At 40.4% G+C, this 20,607-nt stretch overlaps 1 protein-coding gene across 21 annotated transcripts in view; it reads right to left on the bottom strand.

The window, feature by feature from the left end:
- Nucleotides 1-20,607, bottom strand: part of ADGRL2 (adhesion G protein-coupled receptor L2) — a 182,819-nt gene that overhangs the window by 44,368 nt on the left and 117,844 nt on the right. For all 21 annotated transcript variants that reach the window (XR_012849964.1, XM_075832902.1, XM_075832903.1 and 18 more), the window contains exon 5: nt 6,040-6,840. Coding sequence is in view for 20 of the 21 variants with exons in the window: in XM_075832902.1 (XP_075689017.1) it covers nt 6,040-6,840 (801 nt within the window). In the remaining variant the exon portion in view is untranslated. The remainder of the gene's footprint in view (nt 1-6,039; nt 6,841-20,607) is intronic.

Genomic DNA, 20,607 nt, shown 5'->3' with positions numbered 1-20,607 from the left:
AAATCACTGATTTTCTAACCAGAAGAAAAAAAAAAAACGTAAAAAAAACACAGAATTTTGCAGATTTTTTTCAAAGCACTTTTGTTGCAGGTTTACACCTGTTCTCTTTTTTTTTTTTTTTTGGTAAAAATAGATACAGACAAGTGTACTGTAAAGTCTATAGTGAAATACTGAGAAGCATACTTACAAAAAGAGTTTTGGTGGAGTTTTTGGGTTCAATATGGTATTTTTCAGATAAGCTTCTCTTTAGGGCTTGAAAAACGCCACAAAAAAATGCATGTTTCAAATGTTTCAAAAGAAAATACCACCATAACGCATATAAAAAACACCATTAAAAAAATACAGGCCACATTTAAAAACGCTGCCATTTTTACATTCAGTTAAAAACGCCAGGCAAAAACCCTGTGTGAAGTAGGCCTAAAAAAAAAATTATTTAAAATTGCCTCGATACTTCTCGTACAAAAAGGGAAGCCATTTTGAAGCCCCAATAAATCTAAGTCTATGGAGCAATTTGATTGCAGTGCTTCAACTATGACTCCTATATAAAAAAACAACAACCTGTACAAGACTTTGTATAACTATGACAGGAGTTCTATTAGTTTCACCTCCATATCTATTACAGCTCATCAAAATTCTCCAAATAATCATGAACCGGTTTTTTTTCTAAATATATTATTATTTTTTTTAATTCAAAGCATGAGAGTAATGATCAAATATGGCAAAGTGCTATTAGTGTCATCATTAGGTATATATCCCACAGCACGTTCACCTGATTAGTGTATAATCACTCAGATCTGTATTAAAATTAGCACCATTACATTAGCCTGGATTCTAGGTAATTCTTGAAACATGTAGGTTATTTTTATCCCCCCGAGATTAGCATTGATAATAGGACTTTTGACAGCTTCCTCTGGTCGTATAATTAGGCAGCAAACTAGCAATCAAAAGAATATGGCGCTTTCGGGCTTGTGCATTCCTACTTGATTATTTGAGCAATAAAATGTATTTATCAGATTACATTGGATCACTATTTTTGCTAGTCGTTGTGTGATTTCATCATATTATCGTACACAAGGAGACTTAAAGGGGTTTTACACTGGGCGATTATCAGGCAGGCGAACGTTCATAGAACGCTCGTTGCCGATAATTGCCCTGTCTAAACAGGGCAGCGATCTGCAGATGAACGAGCAAACGCTCCATCATCTGCTGATCGTATCGTTTTAAAAAAGTAAAATATTATCGTTGTCAGCAGCAGATCTCTGTGTGTAAACTGGGAGACGCGCTGCCGACATGATAATAATGTATGTGGACGAGCGATCGGAGTAACGACCGCTCGCCCACATCCATAGCTCCTTCTGAAAGGAGAAAACGAGCGTTGATCAACGATTCCTCTTTGATCGGTGCTTGCTGCACCGGCCGATTATCGGACGGTGTAATAGGGGCTTTATTCAAGGAATTTATCTTCCTCTCATACTAAACTAGTTAGGACATTGGGGAGATTAATACTGGCGCACTGTAAAAACAGCGTGCCAGTCTCTCTCCAAGTGCATGTCTGTTGAGGTCAATGGCTATAAACGGCAGGTCAGGCCTGGCACCGGTTTCCGCCACTTTGATAAATAGGAAAGTAGCGGAAAATGTTGAAATAAATCGCACTCACCACTACTCTGAAGCCCTGCCCAATTTATCCATCAGCGGTGCTTCATAAATATGGCATACTGTTCATGATATATTAATAAATCTGCACCAATATTGTTTAGTTACGTAGAACAAATCAATTCCCAAAAAGTATATTTGAGAATAAATATTTCATTAAAAATTTTGTAGGTGAAGGAGCACAGGCTTTTGTGCTAACATAACATTTCCTATTATCCATACTGTAATTTATTGATATTTATTTCCCTACTGCACTATAAAATAGAAGCAGCCATATTGCTTTTGTCATATAGAATCAGGCACAATTCATGGCTCAGAGGTTAGCCTTTCAGTGGGCTCAAATCCGACCAGGGGCAACAACTGCATATGCTCCCTGTGTCTTCTGGGTTCTGTAGTTTCCTCCCATACTCCAAAAATATTCTGATTTAATTGGCTTCCTCTGAAATTGGCCATAGTTTAATGTAAATTAAATTGCGAGCCTCATCGGGGACAAGGACTGATGTAAATGGTGACAATCTTGGTAATAAATAAACTCACAAAACTAGACCCAAAATTCAAATAGAAAAAAAAATAAAAAAATAAAAGATGCAGAAAAGAGAACTGGAACAAAAATCTTGCATAGGATTTCTAATTATTAAAAAAAATAAAAAAACAAAACATCAAATGGATGTAGAGAAGAGAATATACTAGGCATGTTTTTGAAGGAGCTTGTTAATATTGGTACATAAAAGCTACTTAAATGGCGCCAGCGCTTGTTAATGCATGCTTGGGAATTCACAGACCACTAAACTTCCAAAAGAAAAAACAAATGTAGCACTAGATGGGGATATGAGGGAATTTGAGGACAAAGCCAAGGTACAGTAAACCAATGTTCCTAGGACAGAACTGCAGAACACACAGAATGAAGCTCATATCACACAGTATCACTCACACAGCCCACATCCGCTCTATCGTAGCCACCAGAACTGGCAAAGCTTCACCCTGATCTTTCCTCCATATGTTGTTTGGATGATTCCCGAGAACTCTGGCTCAATTTTGTGATGTCATTTACTAGAATTAGGTCTCCAAATTTTTCCTTTGGCTTATAACATCATCACTTGTGTGTGACCCTGGCTCTTTCGAAAGCTAAAGTGGGAAAAACTCAACTCAAAATTGCTTTTAAATAAATATTAAATGTGAGCAAACAACATTACTTAAGTGTCACTAACACCCCCTAGAATATTGAAGTGGACGGTAAATTTGACTTGAGCCTGTGAGGTTAAATCCAAATACATTATTAAGATGTGGCACACTGTGTAAGAATATAGGGTTTTAAATCAAGTAAATCAATTTCTTACAAGAGAAAAAAAACTTAATGAAATCATAAAACAGTAAAGACCTCATCAAGGAACTTTGTGAGGGACACGAGGGAGAAGACTAAGCAGTTGAAGGGAATCCACCACAACTTTACTATTTAAAGACTAAATCAGAGGTAAGGGGCAATTACAGATCACTAAATTATGGTCATTCGATGGAGGATCTGAAGGACGCAGACCTAGAGAGAAAAGGAGTCTGCATAATTGGCATCCCACCAAGCGAGGAGAAGACATGAAAAGTGAAGACCATAATAATCAGAACCATTCGTTCTCCTGAACTCATTAGCTGCTGATGGTGATCCTGGTGGAGTGATGCCCTATTCCAAGTCTTGCTATAGGTCCACATGGTTACATGGTATGCCTCTGAGTAATGATGACATCTTCACAACCGCAAAACTTGAGACCATGCAAAATCTTAAAACTGGCCATACATTGTGCAATCTATAAGCTTGAGGTTCTGGTGGCCAACATTGTTGGAAAGCATCCCTACGATTACAGGAAATCTGAATTTTTTCATCATTGGAAATGAGAGTAGTCTAACTAACCATAAGGAGTCTCAGACACTGCAGAGCGCTTTATAGGATTAAAATGTGGGAACCTTCAATTCCATTATTGTCAAACTACAACTGGCTAAAAAACAAAACTAAAAAGAAAAATGTAAACGCTAAGAAGAAATAATGCAAAATGAAATCACTGGAGAAAAAAATGCTCGCAGAGATTGTAAACTCTGGGCTTCCAATTGTTAAAAGGGTCTTTCATCTATAAGGCCCCATTCTAAAATACCTCTCTCTCTATACCCCATTTATACACAAATCAATCATTGACGTATATATGTAGACATTAGATCACTCATAAGAATTTTTCGCAATACCAAAAATCATGACACTTGGATGAGGGTCTAACTGAAATTTAGAGGAGCATGATTGCTTGTCTGCTTGCCGACAAGACATCATGGCAAGGTGGAAATTTTAGCATGCACAGATTGTACTGATCAACTGAATGCATTGAAATCACTGAGCAATTATCAATGCAAATTATTAAAAGGTCCAGCAGCAAAATTCAGCTCTACAATAAAAACAGTCTAAAGAAAAAGTGAAAAAAAAAATATAAAAAAAAATAAATATATAGAAAAATAAAAATATTAAATTCTTTGGTTATATAGTATTTCAACTATGTTCTGTGACTGTACAAGAGACCGCGTAAAAGAACGTAAATTATAATGAGATTAGAGCCAAGTGCAGCCACTGTATAATTGGTGAGTGGGGAGCGAGTCTCCATGCAGATAGCAGCTCAGGGCAGGGGTGATCGCAAACCATTGACACCTCAACAGCTTGCGGTTAAAACATTTCCGAATCTGAAACTATATGAGTAAAAACATCTGGGTTCTACAGTAAGAAAAAGCAAAAGAAATGAGGACAAACTGTATTTTCTACAACAGGAGATAGATCATAAATAGGCGGTACGGGCTCAAAAATAAGAGTTCACTTTAGAGGTGATGAAATCCTATCCACTACATATGACGCTAAAGGGGCAATAAATAAAAAGCGAAGGACGGAACCATTGCATCCTGTAGTATAGGGAATATGCACTTCGGGCCACGAAGATGAAGACCATATACAGTTTTAACGATAGTCATGGTCTGTCATATAAAATCATCACGGTTATTCCACAACATCTGTCAGAAGGCGTAACCTGAGATCAAGGGCATATTTCTTTCCTTCAGATGCAAGGCGTGACTTGAACACATTGTCAAGTCTTCACATCTTTTACACAGCATCAAGCCAAGCGTCACTTATGTTGTGTTCACATGTGAAAGTGTCATGAGTCACACATGATTTCATGAATCTAAAACCCTGATCGCTTCACTTTCAAAAAGAAAAAAAAAAGGAAAAAAAGAAAAACATAAGACATGAAATGGTTTACTTCGGTATGACCCAGCTACAATACATTATGGATTTAAAAAAAAAAATAATTCTAAACCCTGTCTGAACAAATACATGTCTCTTATTTTCAGATAAAAAGGGAGACATAATTTCAAAGTAATAAAGGAGGCGAAGAACAAAAATAAACTGTGTTCACAGTAATAAAAACCAGACCAACGAAAATGAAAAAGAGAAAGTCTTTGCTTTGAACAGTATCTGGAGGAAAACTTTCATTTTGCCAAAGTAAAATCTTTTACTTTTGGCGATATGCACTTTAGGTTAAATAATTACCTATGTAAAAAGGAACTGAACATCGCCCTCTATTGTGATTCCATTTTTATACGTATACTATGGTTATTTAATAACAAAAAAATAGTCTGCTGATCAATATGATGCGGCCAGTTCGAGTCATCAGAACTGCAGTCAGGACGAGATTTGAATCCGTATTACGCTTGTGTAAAATTGGCCCCTATTGTAGCGAGCCAGAACGGAAAAAACACATTGCAGTTAGGCAATTAGGGAACGTCCACACACAGCGTAAACAATGCAGAATTTCTGTCCAGATTTTCCATGTGGAAATTCTGCAGTTTTTTGCCAGAGAAATTGACATGCTGCAGATTCTGAATCTGCACCGCAGGTCGTTTTCCGCACGTTTTTCCAAAGTGGGTGGATGTGATTTGTTTAAATATCATCCACTTTGCTGCTACTGTAATACGGTGCAGAATCTCCACATGGAATATACAGACGGAGATTCCGCTGTCTGTGGATGTATCCTTAATGTGTAAGTGTAAGTCCTCTCCATGTGATATTTTTTTAAGTCCTGGAAATAATTTACCATTTTTCTTTTTGTGACTAATCAGTTCTGTTCAAAAAATTATATACCATTTACTGAGATGAAAACCTACCATGACTATGGATTAGTAGCTTAGCTTTTCAAATATAAACTTAGCTCCGATCATCATTGTTTGCCAGAAAAAAAATAGAGCTAAAAATAAAAAAATAAAATATCACACGAACTAAAAAATCCACAAAAGCAAAAAAAAAAGTAAAGCTGACCAACACAATAACACAAAGAATGAAGCCGTGAACAAAAGACAAATAGATCTTACCTTGGGCTAAGTCCTGAAGGATAAAATCTAGAGAGTATCGTAGAATAAAGTTGTTATTCCACACGTACAGCTGATTATCCCTAGGGTTGTAATCCACAGCGGCAATGTACTGATACTGATTGGGGAATGGAATATCAACAGACTCTCCTCGGTTCAGCTTCGTGTTGAATATGTAGTCAATTGCATTCTTCCCGGTTTCACTCTCGTTGTCTTGGTAGACTGACCGCACCACATACAGGACCCCACATATCATGAATGCATTTGAGGCTGCCCGTTTATCGTAAGAGGTTTCAAATGTGGCCTCAAACCGTAGAGTGTAAGGATTTAATTGGCTAATCACGATCATTCCATTGTTTTGCTCTGTCGCATAGATTACCCACAAGCCATTTTCATCGACTGCCAAATCGATATCAGTTTTGCCACCCCATCTATATGGAGATGTGTCGTGGTAATTGGCATAATTTATAATTGCTTCCCCGCTCTTGATTCTAGTCCTCAAATCAAATTTAACAATATTCCTTGTTCTTTCTTTGTTAAAAAACACTGCCCCATCGTAAACCACAAATCCAGTGCCGTCCACTCGGTTAGGAAGTTTATAAGTTGTAGTCTGTCGCCCATTTTGAAAATCTAGCAACGAGGCGTATTCTATTAATGTATCCGTACGATACGGTGTCCAGGGCATGAAATAAATTTTATCTGCAGCTTGAAGGGGGTCTTTGCACCAGGCACCTGCCTTCTGTTCAGCTTCAAAAATATATGGTGAGTCCACAACGCCTTTCAACACCCCAGGGCAAACAAAAACTAGTAAAAAGTAGAAAGAGAATTATTTCACAAAACAGATATTAACATTGCTTTTCTCTTAACCACTTCGAGTAGTAATTTCTTCAATATTAATTAATAAAAACAAAAAACAAAAAAGTGATTTTAAAATTTTTTTAGATGAAGAATGTGAAATTCATAGTGAAAAAATAATAAGCTACTAATTTACAATACATTAGATTTAAGTTAAGTAAATCATATGACGTTACTGGACATCAAAAATATTAATTTTCTAAGCTGAAACCTGTCAGACAATGAAAAACCACACGCAATTTTATGCCGTTAAAAAAACAAAAACAAAACACGTGAATGGTTTTCCATTGCTGCTATAAAGACACATGAACTAAAGGAATAAAACAAAGCTAAACATCTAAAAACAAATGAAATAAAAGGAACACAACATTTTTACAGCAATTTTGAGCTAGAGGTCAAAATATAAAACAAAAAGTTAACTTATAAAAAACAAACCAACAGAAAAAATAAATAAAAACAAATTGGAGCAATGGATGAAACAAAGCCTGTAAATGTGGCATGCTTGGGTTGGGAGTATAGGAAGCCAGGCAAAAAAGTACATGACTAAATAAACAATAAAATAAAGTAAAAACAAAATAAAAAAATCACTAAGGGTTCAAGGAAGAGAGCAAGAAAACATTTCCCACAAGAAATGCAGAGACTGTGTCCCACCTATGTGACATATCCAGAACACTGTTTTATTAGCAGTCAACTTGTGTATGAAGTGTAGAAATGCAATCCTGCTGAATACAGAACGTCAGTGTTTAGGGATAAGGGGGATCGAGAAGGTTAACATCCATATGGCACATAACAGGGAGCTGGGGGTGGGGTTCGGGCTGTGTTATTTATTTACCTTTTTGCTCCACTTCTATTTTAAGCATTGGAAGAGAAAGTGAAAAAGGGGTGCAAGGAGAAAAAAGAGAGATTAACATGAATGGACCATTTACTCGGTAGCTCAATCAGTACACACACTAAAGTAGGGACACAGCAAGAAATCCGCTAATTTGGATAAATGAAGAGACTGGAACACCTAGTGAAAGAAAGAGCTGTTATGCGATCAGTGGTGATGATGGAAATTCTGACCACCTCCCAATATGTGAACGCTTGGACGGAAAGATATGCAACTCAAACCGCTATGTTGACAAAATGGCTTACTCAGTGTGCAAATAGGTCATATGTCCTATAACCCACAAGTGGACATATACAGTATATTACCTTCGACTGAGCTCACGCGAGAAGAGCGGTCGAATCAGTGGCCATAATGAGGCACAAATGGCAGAAAGCGCCTCAGTAATGTCACTGGTTCTCCGGTTCTCATGTACATTGGTACGGTTTACGCCATAAGGAGGCAGCTTCGTTACCATCCAAGAAAATCCCTTATATACACACAACATAAATATGGATTTATTTTTTGTTTGTTTTTTTTCGGTTTTGTTTTTATACACGTAGCCTACACTAAGGCCCCATGCACACGACCGTAAAAACTCTCGTAATTACGGGCCCATAGACTTCTATTGGCCACTGGTACCTCCACATATGCTTACGGGAAGGTGCCCGTGCCGTTGAAAAAGATAGAACATGTCCTAATTCAGGCCGGAATTACGGCACGAGCAGCCCCTTAGAAGTCTATGGGGCTCCCGTAATTACGAGTGACTACGTGTGTGCACCCGTAATTACGGGAGCGTTGCTAGGCAACGTCAGTAAATAGACACTGTCCAGGGTGCTGAAAGAGTTAAACGATCGGCAGTAACTGTTTCAGCACCCTGGACAGTGGCTACCGATCACAAAATAGATAAAGCTGTAAAAAAAAAAAAAAAAAGGAAAAAGAAAAGACGTTCATTCTTACCCAGAACTCCCTGCTTCTTCCTCCAGTCCGGCCTCCTGGGATGACATTTGAGCTCATGTGACCGCTGCAGCCAATCACAGGCCAATCACTGGCTGCAGCGGTCACATGGACTGCCGCGTCATCCAGGGAGGTCGGACTGGATGTCAAGAGAGGGACGCGTCACCAAGACAACGGCCAGGTAAGTAGGAATTTATTTTACTTTTATTATGGAAAGGGCTGTCCCTTCTCTCTATCCTGCACTGATAGAGAGAAGGGGCTGCCGATTACTGCAGTGTAATTTTGCAGCTAAACACGTGCCCGTAAATACTGGTGGAATACTGGTGACACCGGACCCGTATTTATGGGCACGGGTCCGTAAATACCGGTGCAATACGGGTCGAATACGTGTGACCAAGGACCCGTATTTACGCTAGTATTTACGGGTGGACAAAAATACAGTCGTGTGCATGAGCCCTAAAAAGAAGTAATTCCCAACCAAATAACAGAAATAGCAGGAGTATATTATCTCACAATTTTTTTTCTCAGTCACACGGTTGTCGATCATGGCAAGCAATAAAAATTGCACTTGATATACTAAACCCCACTGCAAAATGTCACAAATTATCTTTGATCCTCAGTATATTATTCAATTATTTTTCAAGTTGATATTTTTATTTTTCAAATGAAATTGCGGTGACTCACAAATGAGTGTATACATGACATACTGATTGGGTCTACTACTAGAATCTGGAAATACTATTAAAAGGAAATATTCTATATTTGAACACATTAATACCTGGTTTGTATTTTCTCTAAAAACCCCATCAATTTTCATTTAAAATGATAGAAAATTCAGATTTATTCCAAAAAGTTTACATTTCACCTAAACATATTTCTATTGGGCATGTCTAACATGACTACTGTTAAGGTACATAGTAAGACATATTATGTACTATTAGGGCACTTCGTTACCATCTTTTGTGTAAAAAAAAAAAAAAAAGTTGTTAAAACGCGTTGTAGAGCTGCAAGCTGCAGTTTGCAGGGAATATGCCATCTGCATTACACCACCATGCTGGTTTGCGAACAAAAATAAACTGTGCTGTTAATTAGCAGGTGTTTCGTTTTCCCTTTCTTAGAATGAATCTAATACATCGTATAATGTTTTGTGCTTTTAAAGTGTACTTTGTACCTTAACACATTGGGGAACCAATTTGTGGAGCCATCCAACTATCGGCGCCCTAACGGCATCACGGTGGTAGAAAACCAAAAGCTTCATCGTCACAAATCTGTTTATTTACGGTTAACACGCCAGAAAAATACTAAACAAATTTAGGTTCTGTTCAAATAGAACAGAAACCTTGATGCAATGCCAGATCTTTCATACGACAGATACCACCGGCACCCTCCTATTTTGTAGCGTAAACACCTCGAAATATGCCTTGAAAAACACTAGCGAAACGTCTTCAAACAGCTTCCCATTGAAATCAGTGGGAAAGACGGCGTTTAGATTAGACTAGGCGTATTTTTATGCAGCCATTTTAAAGAATGGCGCGTAAAAAGGAGCATGTCACTTTGAGACGCCTAAAAAAACACCTCAAAATAACCCCTAAAAAATAAAAAATAAAAGCCTTTTCAGCTTCGAAAACGTTTTTTATTGTACGTGTGAACATGCCCTAATGGGGTCCGTCATGGTATCAGTCATTTTGATGTGAAGCATACTGTTGCATGCAGCGCTATTCTTCCAGTCAATGCTGACTAATTCTGCGAGGGAGACTCCGAACAGAGCCACCGATGCAGATGTGAACAGAGCCTCTATGGTCTGAAATAGCGGTTCTTACCGATTTCCAATGCAAACTGCAACTTAATGTGCTGCCGTACAAGCTCCGTCACATGTTTACGTACAGAGTTATTCTATCCTAGAAGTACTTTTTTCAAAAATATTTTTGCTATTGGTACCTAGTAGCTCTGTGTAATATTAGAAAATATTGCAGATCTTCCTCAATATACTGAAGAATTCCCAGTGATGTCCCATATAATCCAAAAAGGTATATCCAAAAAGGTATACAGTCTGTTTGCTGGTAGATGGATGGGAAAGTGTGTGTGTGTGTGGTGTGTGTGGTGTGTGTGTTGTGGGGGTGTGTGTGTGTGGTGTGTGTGTGGTGTGTGTGGTGTGTGTGTGTGTGTGTGTGTGTGGTGTGTGTGGTGTGTGTGGTGTGTGGGGTGTGTGGGGTGTGTGTGGTGGGGGTGTGTGTGGGGTGTGTGGGGTGTGTGTTGTGTGTGTGTTGTGGAGGTGTGTGTTGTGGAGGTGTGTGTGTGTGGGGTGTGTGTGTGGGGTGTGTGTGTGGGGTGTGTGTGTGGGGTGTGTGTGTGGGGTGTGTGTGTGGGGTGTGTGTGTGGGGTGTGTGTGTGGGGTGTGTGTGTGGGGTGTGTGTGTGGGGTGTGTGTGTGGGGTGTGTGTGTGGGGTGTGTGTGTGGGGTGTGTGTGTGTGGGGTGTGTGTGTGTGGGGTGTGTGTGTGTGGGGTGTGTGTGTGTGGGGTGTGTGTGTGTGGGGTGTGTGTGTGTGGGGTGTGTGTGGGGTGTGTGTGGGGTGTGTGTGGGGTGTGTGTGGGGTGTGTGTGGGGTGTGTGTGGGGTGTGTGTGTGTGTGGGGTGTGTGTGTGGGGTGTGTGTGGGGTGTGTGTGTGTGGGGTGTGTGTGTGTGGGGTGTGTGTGTGTGTGGGGTGTGTGTGGGGTGTGTGTGTGTGGGGTGTGTGTGTGGGGTGTGTGTGTGTGGGGGGTGTGTGTGTGGGGTGTGTGTGTGGGGTGTGTGTGTGTGGGGTGTGTGTGTGTGGGGTGTGTGTGTGTGGGGTGTGTGTGTGTGTGGGGTGTGTGTGTGTGGGGTGTGTGTGTGGGGTGTGTGTGGGGGGTGTGTGTGGGGGGGGTGTGTGTGGGGTGTGTGTGTGGGTGTGTGTGGGGTGTGTGTGTGGGGTGTGTGTGTGGGGTGTGTGTGTGGGGTGTGTGTGTGGGGTGTGTGTGTGGGGTGTGTGTGTGGGGTGTGTGTGTGGGGTGTGTGTGTGGGGTGTGTGTGTGGGGTGTGTGTGTGGGGTGTGTGTGTGGGGTGTGTGTGTGGGGTGTGTGTGTGGGGTGTGTGTGTGGGGTGTGTGTGTGTGGGGTGTGTGTGTGGGGTGTGTGTGTGGGGTGTGTGTGTGGGGTGTGTGTGTGGGGTGTGTGTGTGGGGTGTGTGTGTGGGGTGTGTGTGTGGGGTGTGTGTGTGGGGTGTGTGTGTGGGGTGTGTGTGTGGGGTGTGTGTGTGGGGTGTGTGTGTGGGGTGTGTGTGTGGGGTGTGTGTGTGGGGTGTGTGTGTGGGGTGTGTGTGTGGGGTGTGTGTGTGGGGTGTGTGTTAAATTTGCTTTGTAGCCCTGCACTCTCTATATTCCTATAGTTGATGGAAGTGATTACAATAAATATATTATATGAAGGACTTCCCCCACTTTAAATTGTGCGCACGTGCAAAACACCTGGAAATATTTTATGGTGAGATATATAGAAAAGCATGTTAATAAAACTTAATATTTTTAGTATACTTGGTAAAAAATATCTAAAATGAACTGTGGGCAATTTAAAAAATAATATAAAGTAATATATATATATATATATATATATATATAATTTTTTTTAAATAATAATAAAATTCACGTGCACCTGCTATATGCAACGCGCCACCAGATAACATAAAATGAGGGGGGAGAACGTTCCTGTAGCACAGAGGTGAACGTATCTTCCTGCCTCAGTGATGTCACCATTTTCTTAATAAATTAATAAGCAGCATTGTCATGAACAATAGTTCAGACTCGAGCTCCGCTGTCACCGCCACAGGTAGGCGTCAAGTATAAGCTCCAGAAATGATGCATTGTTACCATATCTAGCGTTCCACTGAACTTTTCAAAATACAGAAAGAAATGTATTCTAATATTCAGCTGAGAATAATACTAACTGATCAAATTTCACCTAAAAAAAACACCAAAAAACGGTTCTATTCTCGGTTACCTCCCACTGATTTGACTTGAGATGGAAGGAAACCTGTCACAATATTATTCACATGAAATAAATGCTAGAGTTAGCAGGTTAAAATATTATGATATGGCTCCGTGCTTCTGAGATTGATTGAATAATCTTGCCCCTACAAGATTTGCCGTTTTAGGTTTCAAGAGAAAAGGGCTACTTAGCTCTCCATAAAGAGGAAGACTGCTGCAGCGGATATGGCAGGGAATTGTACAATGGCCAATGGGACTGTAACTGGTGAATTAGGAAACAATGGGATATTTTACACACTCCTGCAACTTTGACCAAATTTGTTGCTCTTTTGTAAAGGGAACTGTTTAAAGGGTTATTCCTACCGCGCTACTTTTTCCTTTCTAAACCCCCCCCTCCCCCCCAAAACCTAATGGTGTGGTCAATATAAATTTCCTTACCAGGATTTATGGTGTTCTAGTGTTTTTTTTGGGTGCTCCATGCTCCCACGATCAGGACCACGTGTAAGAGGTCACTCAATTGCTATTTTTTTGCCACCTTCCCTCACAAAAAAAATTAACAATAAAAAGTCGTATGTACCCAAAAATGGTACCAATACACACTACAGCTTGCCCTGCAAAAAACAAAGCTCACACCGACGCCATCGATGGTAAAAATAAGAAGTTATAAGTCTCAGAATATGGCAACACCAAAGAAATATAAATTTGGTATCGTCATAATCATATTGACACGCAGAATAAAGTCAATTTTACTCTAATTTTGCACAGTTACCGTAACTCTGTAAAAATGAAAGCCCAAAAACTATGGCAAAACTGCATTTTGTTTTCAATGCTCCGTTCATTATATGGTACATTAAGTGGTACTATCAAAAAATACAACTCATCTAGCAGAAAACAAGCTATGGCTATGTGGACGGAAACAACCAAAAAAAGTTATGGCTGTTGGAATACAAAAAAAAAAAAAAACTGCAACCAAAAACAGCATGTGCGATCCCAGCCTCATATAGATAATCAGTGGAACGCAAAAGAGCTCAATACACATCCCCCTCATTTCTATATCCACCGTCATTCAGGTCAGGTATGGTCAATGGCTGTGATTCCCCAACAAATCCAAACTTGTGCGATAAGGATTTTTATATGTCACAACGTACATATATGCTGTATACATGTACCATGCATAGCTGTATACAGGACACTGCAAGTGATGCTAATCTTGCTGCCTGTAGGGCCTTTTAGTCAGTGACGAACACTAGGATTTAACAGATAAAGACCTGCTGTTTAATTAAAAAAGCGGGGATTTTGCTAATCAGCGTCCCTTGTGCTGGTTTCACTGGGGATTTTAAGAGGACAGCTGGACATTGAGGCTATTCCACAAAGTCCAGTATGGTAAATACTAAACCTAGTGATGAATGAAGGGAGCAGAATTGATTTATGCTGGAAAAATATTTTTCATCCAAATGCAGATAGAGGCAGAAATAGATAGAGAGACAGGTAGATAGATCGATCGAGAGACAGGTAGATAGATCGATCGTGGGACAGGTAGATAGGTAGGTAGATAGGACAGGTAGATAGATAGAGAGACCGGTAGATAGGTAGGTAGATAGATAGAGAGACAGGTAGATAGGTAGGTAGATAGGACAGGTAGATAGATAGAGAGACCGGTAGATAGGTAGGTAGATAGATAGAGAGACCGGTAGATAGGTAGGTAGATAGATAGATAGATAGGTAGGTAGATAGATAGAGAGACCGGTAGATAGGTAGGTAGATAGAGAGACAGGTAGATAGGTAGGTAGATAGAGAGACAGGTAGATAGGTAGGTCAGGTAGATAGATAGAGAGACCGGTAGATAGGTAGGTAGAGGCGCAGAAATAGATAGACAGATTAGACAGATAGAAATAAACCTGTATATCTATCTCTCGCATATCTACCCACTCGTATCTAACTATATATGTATCTTACGTATAATCCTTGCGTAGTGAAAAATGATGCAACTTTTTATTCTCAGTTTTTAAAATTTGATTGCCATCAGTGAATGGAAAAACATATTTGGTTTTTATCACACTCACAGTTTGGTACAGTGTAGTCGTAAACAAGCCTTTACACCAATACAGGTAATTTTTTTAAAGGAGTTTACCAGCTCCTTACAATTGATGGCCTACCCTTAGGATAAGCCAATAAGACTCGATCAGTGGGGGGCCAACTTGGGACTATCGGCTGTTTAGTAGTGGATGTGCTTGGTATTACAGCTCAGTCCCAAACACTTTAACAGAATGAAGCTGCAGCGAATTGTAATACCAGGCACAGCCACAAGTGAACGTACAGAGCTGGGCCTGGTAAACAATGGCACTTTTCGAAGCACTGCAGCCCCTTCAAGCAGCTTATCGGTGGGGATACAGAGAGTCTGACTACTGCCTCTCACAGAGGATTGCTTATACTGATACATTGTATCAAGCATTGTCTCGCCAGCCAGCCAGCCAGGCAGGCGTCTCGCTCCCTCGCCAGCCAGCCAGGCGTCTCGCTCCCTCGCCAGCCAGCCAGCCAGCCGGGCGTCTCGCTCCCTCGCCAGCCAGCCAGCCGGGCGTCTCGCTCCCTCGCCAGCCAGCCAGCCGGGCGTCTCGCTCCCTCGCCAGCCAGCCAGCCGGGCGTCTCGCTCCCTCGCCAGCCAGCCAGCCGGGCGTCTCGCTCCCTCGCCAGCCAGCCAGGCGGGCGTCTCGCTCCCTCGCCAGCCAGCCAGGCGGGCGTCTCGCTCCCTCGCCAGCCAGCCAGGCGGGCGTCTCGCTCCCTCGCCAGCCAGCCAGGCGGGCGTCTCGCTCCCTCGCCAGCCAGGCGGGCGTCTCGCTCCCTCGCCAGCCAGCCAGGCGGGCGTCTCGCTCCCTCGCCAGCCAGCCAGGCGGGCGTCTCGCTCCCTCGCCAGCCAGCCAGGCGGGCGTCTCGCTCCCTCGCCAGCCAGCCAGGCGGGCGTCTCGCTCCCTCGCCAGCCAGCCAGGCGGGCGTCTCGCTCCCTCGCCAGCCAGCCAGGCGGGCGTCTCGCTCCCTCGCCAGCCAGCCAGGCGGGCGTCTCGCTCCCTCGCTAGCCAGCCAGGCAAGCAAGCGTCTCGCTCCCTCGCTAGCCAGCCAGGCAAGCGTCTCGCTCCCTCGCTAGCATTATATAGCGGAGACAGCTTTATACAGTACTGCACAGAATTTAACTGAAAAAAATCTAATCTTAATCTAATCTTAAAAAAGCTGGTTTCAAATGTAAGCAAAATAGAATCTTCTTTAAAGCATAAAAATGCTAAATCTCTTGTTTCAGTCAGCCTACGTCTTTTGCTTTTCACTTTGAGCCTAAAACCTATTCCAGCAATTATTGTAGTGAGCTCATTTCATGACAGTTTGATGAACGTCCCATGAGATTAACAAACCCATGTATTGAATACTTATTAACATATCTATAATAATGATGCACAGGGTAAGAAAAAAACAAATCCTATGCTTTACCCATAAAAATGCAAACAAACACTTAAAGGATAGTCAACTTGGAGAAACATTTATGGTATTTTATCCCATCGACGAAAATATTAGGGTAAACAAACGATATGAACGGTTAATCAATACAGAGAATTCACAAACACAGAGAAACATGTAGTAAAATGACTGTTACTGAATGATCGGGGAATGCCCTATACTTATTAACCCCTTCCTGACCACCCCATGTAGATTAACAGGCTGCAGCCCGGCATGTCCCAGTACAGGCTACATAAGTATTGCAGGGTATTATAATAAAGATCCAACAATTGGATCTGCAAGTCCCTAGTGGGACTAAAAAAAAAAAAAAAAAGTTGAAAACAATGTACAAAAGTAAAATGTCAAAACAATAAAATTTAAAAATCGCTCTTTCCCCCTTATAAAGTCCTTTATTATTATGAAAAAAAGAAATAAACTATGCATAATTGGTATCGCCGCGTCCGTAACGTCCTGAACTATAAAAATATAATGTAATTTATCCCGCACGGTGACCGCCATAAAAAAAAATAAAAAAACTATACCGGAATCGCTATTTTTAGTCACTTCAGCGCCCAAATAATTGCATAAATAGGGATCAAAAAGCTGCATGTACCCAAAAATTGGAGCAATAAAAACTACAGTTTTCCCCGCAAAAAACAAGCCCTCATACTTCCTGATAGAAAAATAAAAAAAGTTGTGGCACTTAGAATATGGCGGCACAAAAACAAAATATTTTTTTTTAAAACCGTCCTTTTATCGTGCAAACACCGTAAACCATAAAAAACCTATATACATACGGTATCGCCGTAATCGCATCGACCCAATGAATTAAATATGTAATTTATAGTGTACGGTGAACACCGTAAAAAAAAATATAAAAAACAATTGAAGTTTGGACGGCCTAATTACACCAAATTCAGCAAAAAACCTATGGAATCAAAATGCTCACTATACCCCTAGACAAATTATTTTTAGGGCTGTAGTTTCCCAAATGGGGTCACTTCTGCAGGGTGTCCACTGTTTTGGTCCCTCAGGGGCTTTGCAAATGCGACATGACACCCGAAAACCAATTGAGTAAACTTGAGCTCCAAAAGCCAAAATAGCGCTCCTTCCCTTCTGAGCCCCACTGTGTGTCCAAACAGCCGTTTATTACCACATATGTGGTATTGCCGTAATCCGGAGAAATTGCTTTACAAATCTTGGGGTGTTTTTTCTTCTTTATTCCTTGAAAAAAATGTATAATTTCTAAGTTTTATTAGCAAAAATTTAGATTCATTTTTACGGACTAATACCACTAAATTCAGAAAAAAAACTGTGGGGTTAAAATGCCCACTATACCGCTTGATGAATTCCTTGAGGGGTGTAGTTTGCCAAATAGTGTCTTTTTGGGAGTGTTTCCACTGTTTTGGCACCACAAGACCTCGTCAAACCTGACATGGTGCCTAAAATATATTCTAATAAAAGGGAGGCCCCAAAATCCTCTAGGTGCTCCTTTGCTTCAGGGGCCGGTTCTTCAGTCCATTACCACACTAGGGCCACATGTCGGATATTTCTAAAAACTGCAGAATCTGGGCAATAAATATTGAGTTGCGTTTTTCTGGTAAAACCTTCTGTGTTACAGAAAAAAATGGATTAAAATGGATTTTCAGACAAAAAAAATCAATTTGTAAATTTCACTTCTACTTTGCTTTAATTCCTGTGAAACACCTAAAGGGTTAAGAAACTTTCTAAATGCTGTATTGAAGACTTTGAGGGGTGGCGTTTTTAAAATTAGGTGACTTATGGAAGTTTCTAATATATAAGGCCCTCAAAGCCACTGGTACCTATAAAAATAGGATTTGGAAATTTTCTTGAAAATGTGAGAAATTGCTGCTAAAGTTCTAAGCCTTGTAACGTCCTAGAAAAAGAAAAGGATGTTGAAAAAACGATGCAAACATAAAGTAGACATATGGGAAATGTTAATTAGTAACTATTGTGTGTGGTATTACTATCTGTCTTACAAGCAGATACATTTAAATTTAGAAAAAAGCTATTTTTTTTGCAAATTTTCTATAAAGTTTGGTGATTTTCACAAACAAATACTGAATTTATTGATCAAATGTTTGCACTAACACAAATAATCTCAGAATCGCTTGGATAGGTAAAAGCATTCCCAAGTTATTACCATATAAATTTACATGTCAGATTTGAAAAAATTGGCTGTGTCCACAAGGCCAAAACAGGCTCAGTCCTGAAGGGGTTAAAATGATAAGTGTGTGTTCATTTAAAAAAATAAAAATAATAATTTAATGGCAATATCCACTTTAGCAGCCAATTTATTTTTCTTACGGTTTCACGGCATCTGAAATGTAAAATGAAGCAACTTTGCGTATGGTCTTGATTAAAGATGTCCACTATTTTGTGTCAAGAACTCCTCTGCCGACCTGAGTGTCTCCGTGGCTACAGACTACAAACAAATCCTGTGTAGTCTGACCCTGCACAAGTACTCCTTTCTATCCGTCCTCTGCTTCTTGTTAATATACATGCGGCAAGTTAGCAAGAAGTGGGCGGCAGATAGAACAAAAAAAAACAATAGAGTATGAAGGCAGGGTCAGACTAACAAAAATGTTTATTTCAAGACTGTTACCATAAAGATGAAAATGTCTGCATAAGAGACATGATAAATATAAAAAAAAAATTAGATAGGAATATTTGCAAAAGTGACTCAAGTTTTATTAGGACAAAATTGGTTGCGAACGTGGATAGACCACTCATATGTAGTTCTAGGAAATTATCCTATGGTTCTATCTATGAAAAATGTGTTATTTTTTCCATTCAAGGTACAGTGAGAAATCGGGCCTATTGCGGTTATAAAATAACAAAGTCGTCAAAATGCAGCAAAAACAGTATATGCAAGCGTGTCTAAGTCTCATATCAAAAGGCTTTGTTGCTCATATCAACCAAATTCAGAGCCTAAATTTCATTTTCAAGTGCCATTTAAAAAAAATCAAATAAAAAAATAAATAAAAGTGGTCTTTGGATTGGTTGCTAGGGGCAACAAGCCCACTTTTTCTCGGAGACCGCTTGGATCCATGAATAGTTGTACTTTTTAAATAGACAAAAACAGAGGCACCCATTTTGCGGTCTAAACCGGTATTCACAAAAAATGCAGCTCATGAGTTTTCTGGAGCCAGAGGCTTTACAGGAGGAAGGGGATTATATCTCTGAATTAAAAAGGGACACTAAACCCAAAGTCTAGATCATCTTTATTTCCTATGCAGTTTAATGCAATATATGGGTCCATAAAATTTCTGCCCCCATGATTACTTGTCTTACTTCATCTAATATATCTGCATACCAGCAGCTCGTCTTATAATGCTACCTTGTAATAATCTGCTGACTTTAGGTTTAATGTTCCTTTATGAAGCTTTCACTTTCACAGCAAAGTCCAATGTTTGTCCCAAACTCCTAGAGTTTCTCCAGCAGTTTGTAGGCAATATGTTGACTTTAAAGTGACAGCGGGCCTTCAAACAAGACCATCTATACGAAGGGTTAAATAGCGGGTGATAAGTACTCCCCCCTATACAGCTATCTAGAGTTTTGGTGTTGTAGCCTATGTCTGGCACTCCGCTGAAAAGGACAATGGGGAGAAGCACCGTGAGCTGCTGTCTGCCAGTCAACCGTTCTTAGCGAATCAGCATTATTGGGAGTGTTCTAAGTAATGCTGATTGGCTGAGAGGAGCCGATTGACATAAAGGGCTTTATTTACAATGTTTTTCCCAAATGTCCTTTCAAGCTGGTAGGCGAGCGCAAATACACCCCTTCCTCCAAACGCTGGTTCTAGGATCTGTATACGAGTTCAAGCCTTTAGGCCTTGTTCACAGAATGCATATTCGCTGCAGATTTTGCATGTATTTTTTAAGCCAAAATCAGGAACGGAACCTAAAAAGTAGAAATATATATAAAGGAATACCTAATAATTCTTCTCTCTTGGATTTAATTCTGGTTTTCACTTTAAAAAAAAACGCATTCACAATCTAAAGCAAATCTGCACTGTGTGAACAAAGCCTTAAAGGATTATTTCAATCACACCAAGTGATGGCATATCTTAGCGATATTCTATTACCTTATGATCGGTGGGTGTCCAAGTGCCCGCACTCACACTGGTCCTGGGTTTGAAGGGGGCGCAGTGCTGCTTTAGTGCTGTGTACTCTACTCCGTTTTCCTCTGCACAGCCGATGCCGGGAGTGCCACTGTGCAGGGAAAAACAGTGAAGAGGGTCGCAATGCTAAAGCAGCAACTCGCCCCCATCAACCTCAGGATCGGTATGGGTCCCAGCACTTGGAGTCCCACCAATGATAAGGTAATGGCATATCCTACCGATATTTGTGTGTCAGGAATAACCCTTTAAACACTATGTACATCTTTGAAAAACATTTT

Source organism: Rhinoderma darwinii, chromosome 7 (assembly GCF_050947455.1).
Source record: "Rhinoderma darwinii isolate aRhiDar2 chromosome 7, aRhiDar2.hap1, whole genome shotgun sequence".
NCBI lineage: Eukaryota > Metazoa > Chordata > Amphibia > Anura > Rhinodermatidae > Rhinoderma > Rhinoderma darwinii.
Note: the sequence above shows the minus strand (reverse complement) of the source record. Positions and strands in the feature narration are given on the sequence as shown.